Here is a 24,460-nt window from a genome sequence, read left to right on the forward strand (position 1 = left end):
TAAATTACAGTTAATTAAGAGCTTCCAAGTAAGTTGCTTGACTTACAGTTTTGTAATTGAATATAACCAGATATCCAATTAAAATATAACGCATTGGAATTTCAACTCAATTAGCTGAATTTCACAGTCTGCGCCATGCAACTTCCACAAGTTGTAATTTACATTGACGACTAATCAATTTATGCAGCTTTTAGTTACATGTTTACTATTTAAATAATGTATTAATAAACTGTATGAATGCATTAGATATTTCCATTTTAAATCACAGACATATTTGCTTGTTAACTTAACCATATTTTACGATAAGGAAATCACTTTTAGCCAAAATCAACAATAAATAAATGGTAAATTACTTTTTAAGCAATTAAACAAGTCCAAATTAAGCCAATTATTATACCCTTGGGTATTCTAGCTTTTCCACAAATTGTGTAGCTATATATGTATATACATATATATATATAAATAAATAACAATTCCATTTCATTATAAATTTAAATATATAAATAACTAAGTTTGTTAATAAACTCGTATCTTATTCAATCTCTCGTTCAGCGCATTCATGAGACACTTCAAAAATAACTTCTACAAAAACTTTTCAAGTGTATTGCACTTTTCTGTCGCTTTTATTGCTGTTACCACTTTGTCAACTGGCTCATTAAAACTAAAAACTCTTTTTTAACTTCTGCCGTAGACATTGATTGTGGCAAGTTTTTGTTAAACATGACCAAGCATGAAGCAACATATGTCCAAGTTTATGATAAGTTTAATAAAACAAAAATTTGAAAAAAGAATGATATAAAAGTTTATTTTCAGCAGAGGTTGTTCATTCAGAAAGCCAATGAACCTTGCTAGACAGGCTGCTGTGGCAAAAACTGGCTCGAATTGAAAACAATATCAATCATCCGCACTGTTACAGGCCTTAAATAATTTGCAGCTAAAACAATTTCCTGCTGTAGGCCAAGACTTGTGCTTGTTTATCAGAAATTGAATTTGAATTTGATTAGGATTTCGATTTTTGTTACAAGCAAATGCATAAATTTTGCATAACTAGCAGATGAGTTGTTTTTTTTATTTTTTACTATACTAAACTCAGCTGTTTTAACATGTTTTGTCTGTGTGTGTTTGTGCGTGTGTGTGTTTTGGGCTACATACATACAATATTTATGTATTTACTGCGCCACAAATGCATTTCACTTTAATTATGCAAATTGAATTCCAGTCAGGCGTAAATATACCTCATTGACGTCTCTTGGCAGGCCACGCCCCCTTAGAGCTCACCTCCCTCTCAGGGTCTGACTCCCTTTCTCTGTCTGCCAGTTGATTTGCATTTATTTTGGAATTTTTATTATTAAATTAGCACTTATGCAAATTCTTTTCCTTGGGTAAATTTCTTCTTGAACATTTTCTATTTGATGTTTGCAGCACATTTTTAATGCAGTCGTCCGCACTAAAATTTGCCACATAAAATGTTTTCAAGTATTAAATGCATTTGAATGAATGAATATGAATATGCATAAAAATAATGAGTACACTCAGCTAAGCACACATTGCCAATTGAAATGGAATGCTGCGGCCATGTGCCTGCAAGTATTTTAAAAGCATTTTATGGCATGCTTCAAGTTTTTACCGACTAAATCCAAGTTTAAACTCAAATTTGTCAGAAGTTTAGTCTAAAATTGGTGGTATTCTTTTTTTTTTTACTTATATGCAGGAAACTTTTGTATTTTTGCATTTTGCTTCACTCATCAATGTCAGGCACTCAACTGAGCTGCAGTCGGAAATATTTTTTTGTACAGTTCACAAAAGTACACAAAATAGCAGTTTACATGTGTGTGTCTGTGTTGCATGTGTGTGTGTGCACACTATTTCTATTGCCTAAAAGTTGTTCTTAGTCTACCTGCCGGGCATTAGCTAGGCGTTTATCAACTGCCTGACATTCTCGCAAATGTTGCAGCTCCTGCAAATTGTCCTTTCATTGAAACCAAAAAAAAAATAAAAATAAAACTACCTTCATTTTGTATTTTAGCATCTAAATCGTATACATGCACGCTTTTTAATTGAAGCTAACAAAAGTCACCTCTTTAAGCTTTTAAAAGAACTGCATCATAAAGATTTCTTGGAATTGTGCAAATTGTGCGCAAGCTGCAATTAAATAGTTTTGCATTCATCGGAACAACATAATAATCTGCAAGCTTATATATAATTGGAGTATTAGAATAGGTAGTGGAGACGTATGTGCAAAACGAGCTACAAGAAATAAATTTTATTAAACAGCCATTTTGTGGGCTATTTATACGGAAAATTTAACTCAACCCAAATTGCTATGCACTTTAGTCTATAAAACTGGTCAAGTTGGGCATGATGACAAATTTGATTTGTCAAAAATCTCTATTCATGAAATAATCCATCCCATATAGTTGAATATTGAAGTTGAATTTGAAGAGCTCAGTTATTTTATAGAAATGAAAAAACCCAGTTGCTGCCTAAGAGACGTTTTTGTGTACGGACATAGGGTTAGGGTAACTCACAGTCGGGCACTCTCCACTAGAGAATTTTGTTATGATATGCAGAACGCATAGAAGGAGACATCTCCGATCCCATAAAAATCGAGATATCTTGACCAAAGTCGGCATTTACCAATTTCATTAAGTTCCTAGTATATGTACATGTACATATAATCTTATCAACTTGTGAAAGATCGGGCGAAATGAAGGTGACGTCGTTTTCTTTTCTTTTATTAAGATAACTCGGCCAATCTCGGAATTTAATAATTCTATTATGATCCTCATATATATCTTATCTAGCTGACATAGGATCTGCTTTCCACAATGATTGACAACAAGGGTATTAAATCTTCTGTGTGGCGAGTATATCCGTTTTATTATACTTTATCGTCATTGGAAAACAAAGTTTATAACTTACAAAAAGCTAAAAAATTGCTGTCTTTGCTTGGCACAAATTATGACTTTGCCTTTGTTGTTTTTAATAACGTTTTTTACGAGTTTCTGATTACATGTAATTATTTTAATTGTTTATATTTTGTGAAATGGCACATTTTGTTAAATTAAAGTTGTTCAATGGCGTGCACAAAATCTCTTAATGAGAAGTTGTATAATTTTGTATGCTCTGCGGCTGCAACTGGCGCCAGCGCTTTTGTTTATTTACTCATATTACAGGTATTTAATTTATTTAGGCCGCTTACCCAAACACGGTTGGTTTATCGATTGTAATGTGAGTGTGCATGTTCATAGTTGAAATTAACTTTTGGTCGGGTTTTGTTAGAAATTTGAATGCATTGCATTTAATGCTATTATGTTTTATAATTAAAGCATTGCCCTTTGATTAATGATGTAGATTAAATGGAACACCATAATTCTGTTTGAGTTTCAGTTAGTTGATAAATTATTTATGGATATTTCTTTAAATTTGTGTTGACTAAGCGGACTTTACATAAATTATTAACGCGCATAAACATGAAATTCTGTTTAATTATTTAAAATAACCACCAACGAAATGAAGCCATTTTATTAAATTCAAACACAATTCAACGTGTCAACACTTTGAAGTGTAGAGAGAATAGTCCTATAAAACAGAAAGTGTATGTGTTTTTATGGCTGCGTAAATAGTATTCCCTTTCATTCTAAATATTTAAAAAAAAAAATATTTATACAATTGTTGCTGTATCTAGTACCCAAAAAATGTTGTATGGATTGATGATTTCTTGTCCCACCTTAATATAAAATTATGATCGCGAATAAGGTTTGCAATATGGTATATACACACACATAACATTACGAAGTTAGATTCCACTTTGACCGAAATAGAAAATAAGATGAATTTTTTGTTTAGGGCATTGAGCACTTATCTCAAGGATGTGTACGTAAAAATTTGCGCTTGTTGATATTTTCGCCTAATCATGCAATTTATGCCATAGCCCAAATAAGCTCTTTAAGTCCCCTTTCCTTGCCATTCTATTTGATCATGTCTTTGGTCGTCATAATATTCACAACATTTACAGATTAACAATTCAATCATTGTATATATTACAGATTAATAATTTTTTTATGCACACTAAATGGGCCAGATATTCTGGTGTCCGGTTGCTTTCAGTAGATTAATCCCCCCACTTTAAATAATCGTAGAATTATGCTTGCTGTAATAATTATCAATAATTCAACTTCCCTGTTCCGACTAGACTTGCACGTACCTCTTGTAAGCTAGGCTTTGCATAAGCTGATCCTTTCCTATTAGTATAATCTCAATAAGCATCATTTGGTAATATTTTTGTAGTCTTCTTTTTCCCGCATGAAATATTTTCTTCTAAACTATCTAGCATGTCACTAACCTTATCCTGTAGTCTTAGTCTTTAACCTTTCTTGTTTTTCGCAGCAACGAATGCCTCTTATTTGGTTGGTTGAGTGAAATCGTGAATCGCTCGAAAAAACATACCAAAATCTCTATTTGAATAACAATAAAATCCATCACAACATCAATGAATAACTTTTGGTTCATAAAGTTACATAACTTACAATATTATTGATCACATTGAAAGGTTTTAAAACCAAAAAAAAACATAATTTATCGAAGCATTTTATAGATTATATAAAAATAAATCTCATTAGCAAACGCAAGCTCAAAGACTCATTCAAAATGAAAACTATTTAGATTAACCTCTTGGCTAAGAGCTCCCATCTTGAGCAGTAAAAATAATGCTACTAAAATTCTATCCTAAATTAAATATAGAAATATATTTTACTTAACTATTTCTGCACACACAGGATATCAGAAATTGGATGCAAGATACAAAATCAGAGCAACAAATCTTTTATAATTTAACTAAATAACTTTTCAATTATATGCATCAAATATTTAATTGAAGTCGAAAAACATATCTCAAGTCGGATATGGCAAAATGCAATTAGATCTGTTTCCAGTCCAATTGATGGCCTGGCTGTTTGTACATTATGGCTTTTGGCGGTATTGGTAGCATGCATAAATCATGAAACCAAAAGCTGAAATTTACAAACACACACACACACGCAAACACAGATAATTGCATGAATATACACACATGGTCATGGAAATAGAACATTTATAATGGCATAGAAATAGCTTGGACTGTAAATGTGGGAGTGTGGTGGGTGGCACAAAATGTTATTGTGTGCGTGCGGCTTGGACGACACACGCATAAATCTCGGCAAATTTTGAAATCTCATTGACAATTGGAAATGTGACCGAAATCATGCATTTCCGCAAAAGGCATCTAACATGCGCTGGCTCCATCTCATTCTCGCTTCGCTCTCTCTCTCTCTCTCTCTCTCTCTCTCTCTCTCCCTCTCTGTGTGTCGCTCGCTGCTCCTTTCTATGCCTCGCAAATTGAAAATACATTTTACACAATTACAAATTGCAATGAAATTGATTTATTACGCCCAAACGCACGAAGGTCACGCAAGCCACATAAATTTGGACACACCAGCCAGCGGCAGGCTGGCTGGGCAAGGCAGGGTCCTTAAATGTCCTGCACTTGCGACTGCAATTTGCAACCGTTTTGGGTCACATTCCTGCCACACACACCCAAACACACACTCACACACATCCCGGCCTGTTCCAGTTCTATTTAACGCTTTTAAGCCTATGAATAATGCGCATTGCACTTTGCCACCAGCCGAAATATATATATACATATATTCAAAAGTATTACTCCCCACAGACGCACACAATTTGCTATCAGCTACATTAAATTGCCTAAAATATATGCGAAAAAGTTTCCTAAATGAGCTCCAGTCGCATCGCTTCCAACGTCTGACGGCAATAAAGTAGTCAGAATGCGCCTACGTGACTTGCAGTATTTGCTCTATGCAGAATACTTGACCACTGTGGAATTTCTTTAAGATGTGACGGAATTCCATGCAGTTTTCTAAATAATTTCTATGTTCCAGGAAACAATTTCGCTACAATTTATAAATACTGCATCTAGAGTAAATAGGAAATACTTTCATCGCTAGGCTGTACTTTAGAAGTTTCCTTATATGCATATATATACTTTCTCAACCTCAAAAAAGGTTAATATACATATATCACCTTCTGTACATAATGACGAAAAACACATTGATGCCTTAATATTTCTGCTTTCATTACACGCTAGGGGAGAAAAAAGTGGAAACACAGACCACAAGTTTAATAAATGACTAATCCCATCAAATAGCATATGCTTCTTTAATTGAAATCCTAATTTATTTAATTCCAACAGAAACTCTAAGTGAGAACACAAAGACACCCACAATTCTACGTTAATGCAATTAACGCTAGTTTGGTTTAAATTTGTTGAGGGTAATACAGTTTTCTAATGATCCTAAAAAATATATATATATATTTTTATTTAGATATTTTTTCGAAATTTGACCAAGGCAAAAAGAGAGGAAGAGGCGTAATAAATAATAGATCTTGTAAATTCGATTTAAAAATAATATATGGCCGAAACCGATTGAATAAAATATGTTTATAAACTCAACTTTTAAAGGAAATTAAGAGGAAAAATCCTGTTTAAGTCCCCTCGTCTTTATAGGAATATAGTTTCTTTAGTAAAACTTGTCTTCCAGGGTATTTAGTCTTCGTCAATTGCTAGGCTTTTCGTACTTGTCTCCCAGTTTCGAATGTCCAGCTGGCATTCCATGTGTTTATACCATACTTATGTATGTGCAATATATATGTGGCATCGCCGCCTGTGTAAATAAATGATAATCGCTGGGGTCTGTCGCTGCATGACTCAACTGCATAGACGAACTTGGGACTAGACTGGCCAGAGCTGTATGGAAGGGAACTGTTCTGGTCTTTTCTGTCGCCTGTCCATCTGGCTGACTACTTTGGCTGATTGTTGTGCGCCGGACAACAACGAAGTTGTCTACATCAATGACATTTTATTTAGTACGTGTTGCATGCTGCAAATTCCTTTGTAAAAATGTTGTTTGTTATTGTAAAAATATTTTGCTCGCTGGGGAATTTATGATGAACAGTGTTTTGCACGCCACCGAAATACTAGAGGGACTTCCACTATACAATATTAATATAAATCAATCTGAATTTAAAAAGATTTTTTATGCACTACGGCAATAAGAGCTTAAGTCAAGCCTTACAATATGCCACAACAGACATAATGTGGTATAAATATTTATGAGTGTCTGTGTGTGTGTGTGTGTAAGTACAGTCAGTAATGCGCATACCATATCTTATTATAATGGATTTAACAGACGATTAATTACTTTTAATATGCATGCGCCATAGACTTGTAAAGGGCAATTTAATTACGCATACCGAATATTGCATTTATATCAATAATGCTGCTTTAATGAGAAATAATCGAATATTTGTCAGGAATATATTAACTATCACAATACATGCATAACCATGCACACACACGAACACACAAACAACAACACTAACCGCGGAGAATTAAATTGAGGCCACTTTTGTAAACTTTTGGCATTGCAACTGTTGTTGCTCGTTATTTTTATTATTTTTTTATAATATATATTTTTCACGCGCCTTAAAAATATTTATGAAATTTTTGCATGAAATGAATGAAAGGAATTTGTTTTAAAATATTTTTTGTAATTTATAACATTTTCTTCATCCTTTATGCATTGGCCTTTCGAATCCCTTTTAAAACGCTACCTATTGTAAGTTTTTGGTACTATTTAATTATGCTTTAAGCTTACAAAGCTGCAGCAATGGCGGCAGCGTAAAAGCTTTAACTGTATTTAGTTTGGCAAAAGCTAACAGGGCTTAAATTCGTTTTAACCACCACTTCTACAGTCGCGGCAAAAATATTAGTAGCGTGTCGGATACTTGTTTATTATAGTCTTCATTTTTTATACCCTTAAAATCTTATATTAAAATAATTATTAATTAGCTACTTATTAATTTATATATATGTATATCCTAGTTTTAAAATTTTTCTTTTTATTTCGAGTTTTATGAAATATATTTTAAAAATCCTAAAAATATCTTTGCTTCTTTACATACCTCGTATAAATTTAAAAATAAATTTTACAACTATTAAGTTTTGGAAAATATTATGAATTTTTAATATATATAGTTATTCTTTTTGCTGATTTCACAATTTGATAATAAAATGTTCTGATAGTCCCAAATTTGTACAATATACTTGAGATGTAGTCTACTTTTCTAACACGATTTAGCTCTGATTAAAGTATATAAACACTAGCCTTATTTTGTTTTGTTGATTGCTTTAATAGAATCCACTTTTTAAAACAGCTGAATTTGGTCAATGAACATTTATGGCTCGAATTTACATTGAACCCAAAAAATAATAATAACTTTTCTATCGCGTTCTTTAATTTTAGTTTGCTTTAACATTTGAGAAAATTGTACCACATAGTCGTTTTACAAATATCGATTCCTAACCGTAAGTTTTCATAGTTGCCAATTGAAATCTATTCCTATTTTCTTTTGCTAGATATGTATATATTTTGCGTGTGTGTGTGTGTGTGTGTGATGCTTGCACATTGCCATTGTTGTTGGTGCTTAAATTGTTCTATCAATTGCATTATGCATGAGCATCAGCCACTAATACATGCACACTCTGGCATCTGCTACACTGTAAGCATATGAATATTCAAACACTCTTACACGCACACACACACACGCACACACCTAGCCAACCTGCCAAGTGCTAACAATACTGCCAATCGTCGCAAGGATGTCTGTGAGAATGCATGTCCTGTTAGTCTCTGGTTGAAGCCAGTGACCAGCATTTAAGTGGATTTAAGTCCTTTTAGTATTTTATAAAGGTTTTCCACATTGGCCACGACGTGTACATATCGCATTTGGAGCTCTGTGCAAGCGAACTATTCCCATTCAATATGATATTTACTTTGGTCTTGTCCTTGCCATCGCCTTCATTGTTGACATTTTAATTAGTTGCATAATGACAGATACTTAGTATCTCAACACGTTGTCTTGTGTTTTGCCAACCACGTTTAACCCTTTTTCCATTTTCCACTCTCTCATTTGCTTGAGCTTTCTTGCAAGCTGAGTTTTCCTTTGCAGCTTTAAGGTAAAAACATTTTGCGGCATTTTTGTGTTGATTTAGGCGACAAGAGATGTTCTGCCAAGTTATTTCTGTGTCTAATGAAGCGCATCAAAGAACAGATAGTTCAGCTGTATCAAAGAGTTTCTTTGCATCTTTAATATCAAGGGCTTTAGATTCATTTGGCCTAACAGACATATTTAAATAGAAGAGAATATATTATTAATCTAAGGAAGCAGCAACTAAGAGACCTGCTCTAGACTATCCGTAAGCACATCGTGGACTCATTTAAAAACCAAAACCACATTATTTAAATTTCTTTTCAAAGTTTTAACCCATTACTAACAGAAAATTCTCTTTCGCACAAAAAGTATATCAACTTCACTTATTAAATCCCTCGCCTATGCTTGCCAAAAAAAAAAAGGTTCTCTCTCTTAGTAAAACGACAGTCATTTAACATTCCTTTATAACGTACGATTTCCAATTTTTTGCCACACATGCTTTCTGGCAGCCAACAGTTTTTGCTGCTGGGAACAACAAACCAGCCGAATTTCTCTTGTGACTTTGCAGTTTTCGTCTCTTTCTATCTTTTTGCATATCAACATCGGAAGTTTTCTGAAGCAAAAAATTGAAATAATAGTCAACTGGGCAGCGCATGCATGTCCATAAATCATAAAACGCCCATCATCAGTCAAGGACAATCAAGCAGCAGTAGGCGTCCAAAGCGCCAGCCAGGCCCTGATCTGTCAGCCTGGCCAAAAGTCGTTAAATACGCTCAGGCGCCTACACAGTTGCCCCTGTTTGTCAACGTGTCCCCAGCATGTCAATGGAAATTAATTGCTGTTGCGTACCGAAAATACTTCTAACTGCAGCCTAAAGCTAGCAGATGTCCACATCACGGCACCGAGAGGTTTCAAGCAAAACCTAGGCCTGAAAGTTTGTCGAAAAATTAAGTTTGACAGACATTTAGTTGGTCAGATGAATGTCGATTATCTGCCTAAAAGATTGTACAGATTTTTCTGCCGGATTATCAACGTTCAAAGTCGTGCAAACCATATCGATATCTATTTTGCAATGTCACAAAAACTTTTGCCAATTTTTCCCCTATTCTTATATACAAAACAACAAACAATTAATCTGCCGCACAGACTTCCTTCAGCAGAATTTCTTTGGTCGCTCCAAAATATGGCCGACCAGTTTGTTCAATTTTAAAGTGTTGGCATACCAATTATCGGTCTGTCTAAACGTAAGGATAACCATATATTTGGTCACAAGTTTTTGAGCAGAGCCCGATTCGGGCAGAATAGTTCAAAAATTTTTGCGGCTCATTAAGTTTAATTTGTTATCCACAGATTTTGCTGGCCAACAAAGCAATTATCGATTACCGAAACAATTGGTATTTATAGCAGACCATGCCAGAGTGCTTCATAATGTTGAACTTAACCCAAAACCGAAAGCAATTTATTAAAGTTGAAGCGTTTCTGTGCCAAAACGAGCAACTTCTTGCTCTCCAGCTAAATCTCGTTCAGAAGGTGGCACAAATTAATTGAAGATGCTGGCAACGCGTTTTCGTTGAAAAGATAAATTAAGCAAAGTGGCACAGACAAAAGCGGCAAAAGCAAAAAAAAAAAAAACATAAAAAGAAGCCTATTCAAAAGCTCTCACGCCTAATTAAAAAGTACGCACAGCTTGGCGTGAATTAGTAGAAATAAAGCCAACATTAAGACCAATTCGCATTTGGCATTAAACAAATGAACAAATGGTGGCAAGTCGTTGCGATATGCCAATCCAAATGCCAAAGTTGATGCCAAAAGAATTATGGATTAGCATTTCGGGCAATTTGTGCGGATTAAAAGCGAAGCACAGATTGTGGCCAGACGTGGCCTAAAGTTGCCTGTAACTCGCGAAATTTAATCATTGAAATTGGCGTGGTTGAGCCACGCAGCAGAGCTTATCATTAATAACTTGAGACTGAATTGTTGGGGAACATAAGTTGATTAACAGGATTAGCAAAAAACTTGCAAATAAAATATCCTAAGACATGCGCAAGTATGTAAGAGAAATTATCTAACAAAGGGAAGAGTAGATGAGAATTAACAAAGTAAGTCGGAGTATGTTCCTTATCTGCATCGTCAGAAAGATGTTTAAGCGATATTCAATTATAAAACGTATTGGTTACTCTTCTTTGCTTAGCAAAAATTGACCACAGTAGATGCTCCAAGCGTTTATATAGCGCCAGGAAAATAATTTGCTGATAAATTGACGTTATAAGCAACTAAAATATGTCACATTTTTATTTTTCCAAGAAATAAGCCAGCAGCTCGTATGAGCACGTACTTTTCCAACAACTTGTGTCCCCGTGACTACGTGCTCGCTTAAACTGTTTGAGAATTATAAGCTTTTCACCTTTCAACACAGTTTCCAAGAATTGAAATGTGTGTGTGCTAATAGTTAATCGTTGCCTGTGATATTTTTTAAATACGAATCATATTTGAAACCGCATTCCTGGCAAATTCATTTAATTTTGTGCTTAGTTTCTGCAAAAGCATATCAATTTGTTTCAAATGTCACGTAAATTAAATGACATTCAAAAATGTAATCACTTTCCAACACTGGCACAATTATGACTGGATTAATGTCCAACCAATTAGCGGTTTTATGTTTTTTTAAAACCGCAAAAATTTTAAATACACAAACAACGATTTAACAGTTTTTTTTGTTGCAATAAGGCTAATTGCAAATTAGTAAAAGAATAAATTAATTAAATTGCGGAATGCTAAATGAGGACATTGCGACATCACATATAATCACATTTTGACTGTGTGTGCGTAAATAAACGATGTGTCAACGGCAGAGCTCACAATGTGTGTGTGTGTGCAGAGACAAAAAGGATACAAGGACACGTGCCAAAGTGGCCATAATTTACGGCATAAGCACAGTAAATGGGCACAAGTTCATAAATTATCGTCCTCGCAGGACGAGCGAACTTGTCCGTCTGAGTTCGTCGAGAATTTATGTAGTTGTTTGTGTTGTGAATTCGAGTTTGGGTTTTTGTCATCTGATATGCAATTAAAAAACAATGCAAGTCCTTGAGCGCGAGCCGGAAAGTATGCTACAATTATGTGTTTGCTTTATTTGCACTCGTGCTATAGCTGTCACAGCTAACGTGAATGGACACCCCAACACGGCACACGACAACAATATTGTTGTGTATTATTTCAAAAATGTCAACTTGTTCGAACTTTTCGTCCATCAAAACCCACGCTCCCCCTCCAGTCTCTACCTCCCTGTTGTGCTCGATTATTTCCGCTGACTGCGCACGGTCACATTTTGCCAGTGGCAGCAACATTCTCTGGCTAAGGACCTGCGGTCTTAATGAAATGCTGGCTGGCTGGCACATAAAACAGCGTCAGCCAACTGTAAATAACAGTCAGCAGCTCAGGCTATGGGCGCGGTCAACAAAAGGCACTGCACACAATTTGAGCCGGTTGGGTTATGGGCAACGTATCCGAGCCACATAAATAGATTCAAGTGACTCAAAGGACTCAATTGCAATTCAATGTCAAACGCCTCTTAAAAATTTCACCGAAATTCGTGTTGCAATAAATGTATAAAAAATTCATGACAAAAAATTGTCACAAACGGATACACACACCCACGGAAGAAACTCGTCGTGCAATTGGCATCAGTCCAACTGCAAAAATGGCAAATGACAACTGACACGGCTGTCAGGATCTTTACAATTTTGTAGCTGCTTTTGTGGCTGTTGTTGTTGCTGTCACATTGGTGACCGTAGTCAAGAGCAGCGAAAGAAATATAAGAAAATAGGTGACTGTTCAGGCATTCGTCTATTCAAACACAGGGTGGTTCATTTTGAAGTATGAGTAGCAAAGTCTGTCTTAAAAGTCTTAAGACTAAACTTTACCGATTTTCAAAGGTTGGCTTAAAATTCCATTCTCTGAGCTGTAACTTATTTATATAAGTTTTATAATATACAATTTCTTATTTGGTTAATTTGAAATTTGATTGTTAAACATCTCTGGTTCTCGTTAAAGAGTTTCCGAAGAAGGAACACCCTCTGCTCTGCCGGACTTTAAGTCCTGTTTGCTGTTTTCAATTTTATTGCTGTTTCATTTTCTTTATTATCAATTCGATTTTTCTTTTAAGCGTGGTTGAAAAAAAACAAACGCAAGTTGTTGTTGCTGCAAAATAATGCCGTGGATTGCCCCAGGGGAAGCGAATAACTTAAAAACAAAAAAAAAAAAAGGAAGCTGGCAAAAGTTTGCAATTGCTAAAACTTTATGAAATGCCTCGAGGCGTTCCATTCCATCGCTTTTCCCTATTCTGCGCTGTCAATTTTTTCACACGAGTAGTTGAGCCTTTTTATTTGGTTGGCTGCTACTAATTAGGAATTCAGTTAACTTCGCGGTTAGTTATTGAAGTGTAATCAGCATCAAAGGATGTCAGTTACACGCGACGCGCCGCGTCGCTAAGTGCGGTTCACTTATGTCTGGCAGTCTTATCACTTGTGGCCTGCCACGCGGCTCGTAAATTCCACGCAAATGAAATGCACACGGGCCAAATCTATGGGCGAACAAGAGCTCAAGCGCGAAGCGCTTGCCTTCGTGACACGGCCCCCAAAAAGGTTTCAGGACATGTCAGGCCGACACACAGTCACAAACCATAACAAATACTTGGGCAACTTTGCGGTAGTTGCGTGTTTGCCATCTGCCGCAAATTATGCTCATTATCATGTAGAGCGGGTCGCGCGCTCGGGCTGCCCTGAAAAGTATGCTATGCGAAATAAAAATGCCAGCTCGTAATTAAGCCTACCTCAGTACAAGAAAGCGCATGCCAAAAACAATATGTGAGTGCCGAATATTTAATATGCTTGCACGTATTTCAATCGTTTCTTGGAAGCTATACAAAAAATTTCAAATAACGTATTTGAGTATTTTGTGTATAAGAATGTAGTTTTTATATGGATTATTCTGTTACTTTCTTTGGCAGTCTGTCAAGTTGAACGTCAAGATATCATATAAACGATTTTTTTTAACAAAAATAAAAAAAACATAAAAATAAACCCTTTTTTTGCATTATAAACACAGCTGCTAATACTGCTTCAGAGTAAAACACACATAATATAGACATCTGCATGCACGCTTTACTTTTTTTTGCAACCCGACGCTTGCAATTCTCAACAAGTAAAAGCTTCAGAAGGGAAACAAGGCGCTTCCGACTGTAGAGTTGATAGCAAAGTGTGCTGAATATAGAATCGAGTGGATCTTAAAGTAGCTTAATAGACAACCTGCTCATTTTTATGTGTTTATGCCTAGCTTGTTGGTAAATATATCTACTAGACCAGAACTTCTCAACATAATATTATTCAATATTCCCTATTTTATGACAAATTCAAACTACCCTCTGGTATACCCTAACTCATGCCACAGACAAGTTGTGCCCGCTCAGCCAACTGCACTAAAAAGTGTCCTTCGTGTTGTGATCCTTGTGCAGATGTTCTTGTTTTTGCTGTTGTTGTGGTGCTTTTAAAAGTAAAACGCTGTTGAGTTCATTAAAAATTTGACTAAGTGCGTTGTCATCATAATTATCATCATCATCATCATTATCATTATCATGAACCGTGTCGCTACCCCACAGCCAACAGGCCATGGAGGGCTCAGGCATTTGCTATCCTACATGTCCTTACAGCTGTTATGACAATGTGAGTCGTGACTACGGCAGGCACATACTTGAACTGTATATGGATGTATAAGTCCATGTGTGTGTGTGTGTGTGTGAACGTGTGCGTGTGCGAATGTGTGTGTTTGTGTAAATTGCTTTGCCCGCAAAATTTGTTATTCGTGCTGAGTTCAGCCAAAAAAAATAATTTGCCGCGAATTTGCGCCGAAAATTGCCCGCAGCCTAATTTGGATTTATAAAGCATTAACATCAGGAAACGGCAGAAAATGAATTATTCATCAAATTAAAAGAGCTTAGGGATAATTTACATCAATCAACGATGAATTTTTGATTAAAAATTGCTATTTTATTGCGGCTTAGGCATTTCAAATAATGCAATATTGTAATTGAAAATGTGTTATGCCCACACTTTCAGGCCAATAAATGGCTATAAATAATTTATTATGACTGGCATTGTGTGAGCCACGGTAATGAAATCGCTTCTAAATGGTTTCGAACATGCATATGCAGCTCATCAAACATTTATAAGAACATAAATAAATATTCAGGTTTATTATTCTATTCAATAGTTCGTATATACAAAAAAATAATTAGTTTGCGATTTACCCCAAATGTAGAACTAAAACAATCAACTGAAGCGAATTAAAACTGATTCCAATTTGCAATTAGTTTTAATCGTATTCTTTGATTTTTCCATTTTTTCCTATAATAAACTATATATTATAAATATTATTTATATAATTTGGTCAATGTTTGGAGGTTTCCCGATTTCTATTCAATAATAAGAAACATAATTCTCTACAGTTTCTAAGGCATTCCAAAATATGATTTCAAATTCTAGGTTCTATATTTAAAATCATTTAAATCCCATAAAAGTTGACAATCGCATTATTACCAAAATCCAAAAAAATATTTTTACCCCACGAAAATGGGCCAAATGGAATCATAAGCAAAAATTATGCAAATAATAATAAAAAAGACGCATAAAAAATTGTGAAAATAATGTTATAGCCAAGAAAAATATACTTAAGAACCACACACACACACACACACACACACGCGCTCTCTCTCTCTCTCTCGCTCGCTCTCTTTCTCTGTAAAGCGGCGCTCCCAAAATTTGTTCTCTGTTATGAATATGCGGCGTAAAGCGTAGCAGGCAACAAGAAGAAGAAAAGCAAATGGAATGCCATTGTATGAGGCGCTACGAACGGAATCCCTCATGACAAAATCAATAGGATACCAAACAGCTGTGCTGCCGCCTGGTAAATGTAAACGTAAACAAGCAAGCAGAGAAAAACTGAGAGGCAGGCAGAGAAAAAGAGAGAGAGTGTGTGTGTGTGTGTGGGAGAGCGCAACTATAAATAGGGCAACGTCAGAGAAAGAGACGCGCGCTCTCTCTGTCTGTGGCCGAGGCAGCATTCAGAAAATTTTCAGTTTTTCCAATTTAGTCAAACGCAGCTCTTCAACGTTGGCGGTAGCCGAAAATCAAGCGGAAAACCAAACAGCGCGCGCACACACACCAACACAACAACACTCACTCAGGCAAATATACAACACACATACACACACACACACAAATACGCGCGTGTACAGCGACAGTGTGCCATATGTGTAATCAAAACGGGCCGCGCTAAGAGCAAAAGTTTATATATAGAAAATTGTACGCACAGCTGAGGGAAAAATATAAATTCGTTGTGTAGCTGAAAATAAATTTAACGAAAACTACGAACAACAATTTATACAAATTCTAACTTGATTTTGCATTTCAATCATTTTTATTTTCGTTCTCTTGTTACTTCTATGCAATAACTCAAATATTACGCATACGCCGCGTGTGGTGAAATATAACTGGCGTGAAAAAACTGTGCGCCTGGCGCCAGCGTCAGCGTCAGCGCCGCTGCTAACGTCGCGACTCCACCCAAAATTGTATACCAAATTTTGGGAGCAAACATAATTTTGGTCAAATGCATTGTGCACTGGTCAAATAAAATATAAGTGCGTGTGTCTAGGTTAACAACAAAAAAAAAAGAACAAAAACAGATTGAAAAATGCTAGCAAAATGTTTGGTACATGCGAAAAGTTGATGACACATTTTGCTGTCATTTTGACCGCATTTCTTGCCGCCCAGCCGCTGTTGTTGTTGCTGATCTGCGGTCCGCCAGCGACGCCGCATGGCGGCCCCGCCTCCACCACATTTCTGGTGCATGCTTCCGCCGCGGACGAAGCGTAAGTTTTCAAAAATAATAAAATTACCAAAACCCAACAAAAAAACATAATATTTATGGAAACTTGAGTTTGTTTTTCGGCTTCCATGAAAATGTTTTTTGGCGCGTTAAGAACAAGCCCATTAAAGGGCGTGTGCTCATCATCATCATCATCATCCACGAGAATGTCTTCCCCCCTCTCTTCCACAACGCGTTGTCGACGTTTCTCATTAATTTTTCGTGCATTTTATGCTAATTTTTTTTTGGCAACTGCCATCGTCCCTCACTTTTCTTATCGAATGCCCTGCGAATCAAGCGTTCGGCATGTGGACTATAATTATGTGTAGGGTATGCGAAGCAAATCATTTGCAACTTTGCTCTTCGAAATGTTCGTATCTCAGACTTAACGCATGCAATTTCCTGCTAATTGACAGCTAAAATATGCAATTTAGCTGGTGATCTAAACTTTAATTGCTTTAATTGCGAAATTTAACTCTGTTAGTCTAGTTTGTCAGTTGATTTGAATGCATACAGCAATTGCAACAGCAAGAGGATTTTTTTTTAAGGATTTGTACCTAGGATAACACTTATTAATCGCAGCAAAAAACAGCGAATTAAATGGGCAGCTCAAATAGCTCACATTTTTTTGAGGGGATTTTGTAGAAAAAAAATATATTCAGCATAAATGAATCGATTACATCTAAGGATAAGCTATATAACTTTTTAAACCACATACGTAAACATTAAGACATTCAATTGCTCCATAACTTTGCCAATTTATCTATACATCATTTTTACATCTTCGTTATTTATTAAATTTGTGCTTTCTTTACTTTAGCTAGCAAGCATTTTGGGTGTAATAAAGTTGTATTATTTTTGGTCAGCTTTTAGATTATATATTTATTTCTAGCGATAGCACAATATTTAGTTAAAAGCATATTACATGGATTTAGTTATCTTTAGAAATATAAGCCATAAGACAATTGGTTGGTATTTGTTGCCTAGCAGAAGCAGCTTTTGCAAGTAAAAACAAGAAAAAGGCTATCTTCGACACGCAGAATATTAAATACCCTTGTATGGGCTTGGTTTTATAGTTATAGTTTTGCGAACATACCAGGAGAATTGCTTAGCTCTTGTTGTTGATCGCGTTTTCTATAAATCATTTTAATATTGTAGTCCGATATTCGGAGGATTATGCCTATGTTCCTTGAAACATGTTCAAACACGTATATGCCAAGTTTGATTGGCATTTAATAAACAACAAAAACGTATTCGTATAAGAACCTCATTTTCGGCCAATCGCTTATATGGTAGCTATATGTAATAATGATCCCAACCGGACATATAAACTAGAACTGAAGATACGAGCAGAATGTCGGGCAGGGTCATATAGACTCCGCTGTTGATACCGAATAAGAATTAATATATTCTTCAAGGGTATCTTATATGTGTTACTCATTTCGTGCCAAATTCGTAATATATGCCAAGGACATAAAAACGCAACGCTATTTTGCTGACTAAAAACCTCAAAATCAATAAGATTGTAAGACAAATTTGAACCCTAACCTTTTTGGCTTAAGCTTAATCTTGCATTCGTACTTGTAAATCAAAGCTTAAACTAAATATTTAATGACTACAATTCAACTTAGTTTAGTTTAGGCAACTGAACAACGTTGCATCTGTTTCAAATCTCACGGTGTATTCATCTATTATTGTTTTAGTCTTGGTACATAGAAGCTAATAAGATTTGAAAGATAGTTTAATAGTTAATAACTATCTATAATAAATATAATTACTTATAGCCATTAGATCCTGTTGGTAGCTTAAACGCGATTTATAGCAATGAGCTTTTAACTAGCTTAACTTAAACATTGGCCGTAGCGTATTAGATGGTCGTCTAGGCTTAATTGTAATATTCTCAGTGTTGTTTTTTCCTGCCTTTTGCCCGTTGCGTGTTTACGCGTTTTGTCTTTTGTTTCGAATTTTCATTTTAGCGCTCGCGTGTGTATATATATATGTGTGTGCGTGTGTGTGTGTGTGTGTGTGTACGTGTGTGTCTGTAATTGTGCGTCAGCGTATTTGCTCACAAATTCAGCTGCGGCTGCTGCCGACAACGGCGACGACCTTTTTGCTACTTATTTCTCGTGTTTTTTTTCAGGGCGCACTTTTCATAAGTCACATAAAAGAATTATATGTCTGACATGTTGACTTGGGGGCAGAGCAGGTACTACAGACGTCTATTTACGCGTAATGCATATTTTACTGGGCATTTTGTGGGGCTGCTGAAAGTCGAGGTTCTATTCATTTAACGCCACGAAATGTTTACCTGTGACTGGGTAAACGGCCAAGTAAATACAATTAGCAAATGTAATTAAATCAAATGGCAAATGGAATATCTAATTAACAGTCTTCAAATATTACACTTTGACATGCACTGACCACAAATTCCATACAGAAAAAAGCCCCAGCTGGACAATCCTTCGTTTTTTTGGTAATGATTTTCAAAGCAACGCCCCGAAAACTAATAAAAATGTACTTATTATTTGGCAATTTATACATTTTGCCAGATTAATAATACAAATTTGTGGGGCGCGCTACGGAGCTGTCGAATTCTCTATGATATCATCATTTTTAATACTAGACATATTCAGAAAGGTATATATATTGTATTTGTATATAACAATGCGCTTGTGTTTTTGTTAATATTTCGAAGCGTTCAAAGTTAATTTTATAAAATAGAATGGAATACTTTATTTAATCAGCTCAAGCCATGCGCAAGAATTTAAAGCGTGACAGCTTTTTTAATATTCAAAAATATTATTTAGATTTGCGCAAATAAATATATATCAACAAAGATATGCGCACTTGATAGTCGGAAAGCTAAATATTGCAATATTGCTATTTACCAAGGCTTGATTTTCGGGATGAACATAAGTAGCCCCATTTATTTTACAAGATGGTAAAAGGTGTAAAAGCTAACAAAATTTGGCTCCTATATTTTCATTTCAGAGTTTATCAGTGTTGTATCCCACGTTTAAACATATTGAGAATTATATCATTCCGTTAAGTCACACAATTTAAGTTTTCTATAGAATGTCATGCAGAAAAACACTTTAAAGACAACAAAATAAGAACAAACTGGCCAAATACTTTATAATTTATGATCTTGGCATATCTAATGCAACATTTTATGCGATTTTTTCGCTCTGGCGCACTGCGCACAATGGCCATAAGGCAAGCGCACATAAAAAATCAATGTAAATTGTAAGAAAAACCAAAAATAATCATTAAAAAGAGAAAAAAAGAAAATAAATAACACAATGTACAAAGGCAAAAACTTGGCAACTCACAAGCACCTACATACGTCCACACCCACGACCCAGACAGTCCGATATTTAGTGCAGATAACAACAAAACCCATTCAAAAACAATGTGAGAGAAGCAGACGTTGTGGGGGTGCCCCATGGACTGCTGCCACAAAGAAATGATGCAAATTTAATTGAACAGCTCCAAAATGAAATAAAAAGCTTGTTACTACAACGACAACAATTACACTTAAGCAGACGCGGCACTTCAGCACAGGCAAATAATTGTGTCAAAGGCAAAGCGGCAACTACAAGAGCATGAGAGCAAACCGATAGAGAAAGAGAACGAAGAGAGCGCTACAACTGTCAAATTTCATGATAGATATAGGGAGAGAACAGACACTATGCACAGGTGTGTCAGAAAGCGGACACTACGACTTTGTAATGATCTAAAGTAATTTTCCTTAAAATGTATCCAAAAAAGTATTGCAGAACGCCTCTATGCGATTTTCATAAATGTTATTTAGTACCATCAAGGGTTAGCAGTAGTAAATTTGTAATTGAAATTAATTATAATAAAGTTGCTAATTTTTTTTGCTCTTTGCCTCTATCGGTTGCTCTATTTAAATTTTTCAATTCACGCTCGCACATTTTTCATTATCTTTCGTTTCTCTATCTCTCTCTTACTCTTTCTGTAGCTATCTTTTTTAGCTTTCCTTGTCGCTGTTTAACAACTATCAACAATCTATATTTTCCTTTCGATCTGTTCCCTTTCTCAATTTGTACCTTACTTTCACTCTTTTTTTCGCTTCCGAACCTTTAAATATCGTCTAATAATTTATTACACTTCCTCCTTACTCCCTCTCACTGCACCTCTCCCTCTCTTTTTTTCTTTCTCTTTTCCGACTGAGAAATCTCTTTCCAAACCTCTTCCTATATATCCTTCTTACCTTTATATCCATTACTAGTCTATTATATCTATCTATTATATACACCTATTATTTCTCTCTCCCCTAAGCACACTCTCTCGCTGGCTACTCTCTTCTATTACTTTCCTTGAAATTCATTTTGTCAGTCAGTACATAATTCGGGGTCAAACTAATGGGATCACTTTATTGTTATATATGTTTCTCTTTACGTCTCTGTTCTCTTTCTTACTTCTTTCTGTCTCTGACCAGCTCTTTGTCATTTCCTTTCTCTTTCACTGACTCTCTTCTTCTTCACTCACCGACTCTCCCTCTTTCTCTCTTTCTGTCATATTTCAGCTCTTTTTTTATTATATTTTTCTTAGTTTCACTTGGTCACTCTGGTTTTTCTTGCAAACATCGCCTTTCTATGTGATTTTCATTAATTTTTTTAAGTAATTTATAAATATGGCATTGATTAATTATGAGGGGACATTTTAGATATGGCTTCTGTTTGCTTTGAAATGTTAATTTTTTAATGTTTGTCGTATGTAAATAACGACTTGTATTTAAGTTAGCCCCGTAGAGAAGGTATTTTAAGTAGCTCATCTTGTGGATCTTTAATTGTAACAAAAGTAAATATATAACAACTATGAATAAATAAATGATCAAAAGAAAGTTAAGCTTTCATTTTATAGATCTAGATAGATTTTTTACATACGTTTCATTGTAGCAGTAGTTATTGCTGGCGTTAACTAATATACATAATTGTTTTTTAGCGCACTCTTTAATTTAAGAGCATAATTTTTAAGAGTATTTTAAATCGAAGAGTTTTATGAAAAACCTGCGCGCGCATTATCTAGGCACTTGTTGATTTCTCGCACACACACATACGCAACACTCGCACACACTTAAGCTATGCCCAAGCACAGCTGATTCTGCTCGCTGCCTGCGTCGCGGCGCTGCTGCGCTGCTGCTCAGACTGCTTTTGGCTTGGCTACTTTCTTTGCCGCGCACACACACACACTCACACTCACACACACGCACACATAAACACCTTTTGGCCGTATTTACCGTTACCAACACACTCGTGTTAGACATGTGCGCTAATTTAATTAGTGGCCTTGTTTTGCTTGCAAGTCGACAGGTGGTTGACATTTCTATACGGGGCAGCTGCCATTTGGCGTTGCCAGATTGCTGACGAGTTAACAGGAAATAATAGTGCACGAAATTGGAACTTTTGAGAAATTGGAAAGATATAGAAATTAAAATTGTGAAATATGTGTGAGTTTCAGACCCGTCCGATTTGGACTCTCAGCTACCAAAGTAAGGATTCTTGAGGGAAGAAAATTTTTCTTTTTCCGTTTTTGTCACTTCAGTTTAATATACCCAGAGTCATGTCAATATCTGATAACTATATATAGTGTACCAGTAGGAATCACTGCCTGTATTTTGTTAGGTTCTCACTTCTTTTCGACTGGTTCTTGAACTTCCCATAAACATATCAGTGCACAGAGATTTTTCACTTAGTTTGCTAATGCAATCCATCTTATTTTTTGCTTTTCAGCGTTGGCAAATGGGCAAGCCAATTTGGAGACGAGCTATTTCTGCTGGCCCAGAAGATAACCAAATCGCAGCAGATCAAAGAGAAATATAAAGGGTACAATGCACGCGTGGAACTAAAAAATGGCTCCGAACTGATCAAGTCCATCACAGCGAATGTGGGCAAAATGCTGGCACGAAAAATGGACGCAGTGCGCTGCATACAGGAGAAGGCGGAGAGTGTTAACGAGAACTTTGAGTTCAATCAGACATATGCGGAGACGAACTTCACCTACTACTCCAGCAAGTACTCGGCATTCAATGGGAACAGCTCGGAGCAGTTGGAGCCCAATGAGGAAGAATATGCGTATATGTACCGCGATATGATGCTAAATCCGGACACCCATTTCTACAATATATCCGTAGATACGGAGCACAGTTCGGTGCATGTGCCCTCGAATGTGTGGGATCGTGCGCCGCATGTGCTTAAGACAATACAATGGTCGGAGCAGCTGGATGAGGTGTTCCGGCAGAACTATCAGTCCGATCCGGCATTGTCCTGGCAATACTTTGGCTCCGATACGGGCATATTGCGTCACTATCCCGCCGCACAGTGGACAGACTCGCGCGCAAATAAACTGGATGCTGATACCTATGATTGTCGCAAACGTTCCTGGTACATCGAAACGGCCACATGCTCCAAGGATATTGTCATATTGCTGGATCACTCGGGCTCGATGACCGGTCATCGACATCATGTGGCCAAGTTCACCATACGCAGCATATTGGACACGTTCTCCAACAACGATTTCTTCACAATTTTTCGGTATTCCAGCGAGGTGCAGGGCATTATACCCTGCTTCAAGGACGCACTGGTACAGGCCACACCCGAAAACATTGATGTCTTCAATTCGGCCATTGCCGAACTGGAGGATCCCGAGGGTTATGCGAATCTGACGCTGGCCTACGAGCACGCTTTTCAAATTCTACGCAATTATTATATAAATCGTCGCTGCAATGAAACCTCCACCTGCAACCAGGCTATTATGCTGGTTACCGACGGCGTTGCCGGCAATACCACCGATGTCTTTGAGAAGTACAACTGGGGTGATGGGGAGAACGGCACCTCACGCATGAACGTGCGTATCTTTACGTATCTGTTGGGCAAGGAGGTAACCAAGGTGCGCGAGATACAATGGATGGCCTGTCTGAATCGTGGCTACTATTCGCATGTCCAGACGCTCGACGAGGTCCACGAGGAGGTGCTCAAGTACGTCGATGTTATAGCCACGCCCTTGGTGCTGCAGAATGAACAGCATCCGCCTACTTGGACGCATGCTTTTACGGACAAAACGGTTGGTCTGATTCTCTCGTAGATTCCCAAAACATGTCTTACTCTTCCATTCTTGCAGTATGATCCCATGAATAGCACGGAACGGCGACCGCGTCTCATGATAGCGGTGGGCGTGCCCGCCTTTGATCGCTCCTATCTCCATGAGAACAGCACAAGGAAACGCGCCCGTCTACTGGGCGTAGCCGGAACGGATTTGCCAGTCGAGGATATCGACAAGCTAACCCTGCCCTATAAGGTAAGAGCTACTTGGGAATCCTATGAAAGTATATTTTAAGAGGTGATCAATCCTTACAGCTGGGCGTAAATGGCTACTCCTTTGTGGTTTCCAACAATGGCTACATGCTGCTTCATCCGGATCTGCGACCCATTGGCGTAAGCAAACTTCATTTGAGTAAAAAAAA

The 24,460-nt window shown here is 36.5% G+C and overlaps 1 protein-coding gene across 3 annotated transcripts in view; it reads left to right on the forward strand.

Annotated features, from left to right (window-relative positions):
• Ca-Ma2d (Ca[2+] channel Muscle-specific alpha2/delta subunit) overlaps positions 1-24,460 on the forward strand; it is a 68,695-nt gene that overhangs the window by 39,992 nt on the left and 4,243 nt on the right. The window contains exons 1-4 of one of the 3 annotated variants that reach the window (XM_064685987.1): positions 15,941-16,975; positions 22,731-24,060; positions 24,118-24,294; positions 24,354-24,431. In XM_064685987.1, the coding sequence (XP_064542057.1) occupies positions 16,809-16,975; positions 22,731-24,060; positions 24,118-24,294; positions 24,354-24,431 (1,752 nt within the window). In that variant the 5' untranslated portion in view covers positions 15,941-16,808. Of the gene's footprint in view, positions 1-15,940; positions 16,976-22,730; positions 24,061-24,117; positions 24,295-24,353; positions 24,432-24,460 lie in introns of those variants that run through there. The other 2 variants (XM_064685988.1, XM_064685990.1) reach the window with 2 other exon arrangements.

Source organism: Drosophila montana, unplaced genomic scaffold (genome assembly GCF_035044405.1).
Source record: "Drosophila montana isolate Dmon_TW-CO22-7 unplaced genomic scaffold, ASM3504440v1 contig_312_1, whole genome shotgun sequence".
Taxonomy (NCBI): domain Eukaryota; kingdom Metazoa; phylum Arthropoda; class Insecta; order Diptera; family Drosophilidae; genus Drosophila; species Drosophila montana.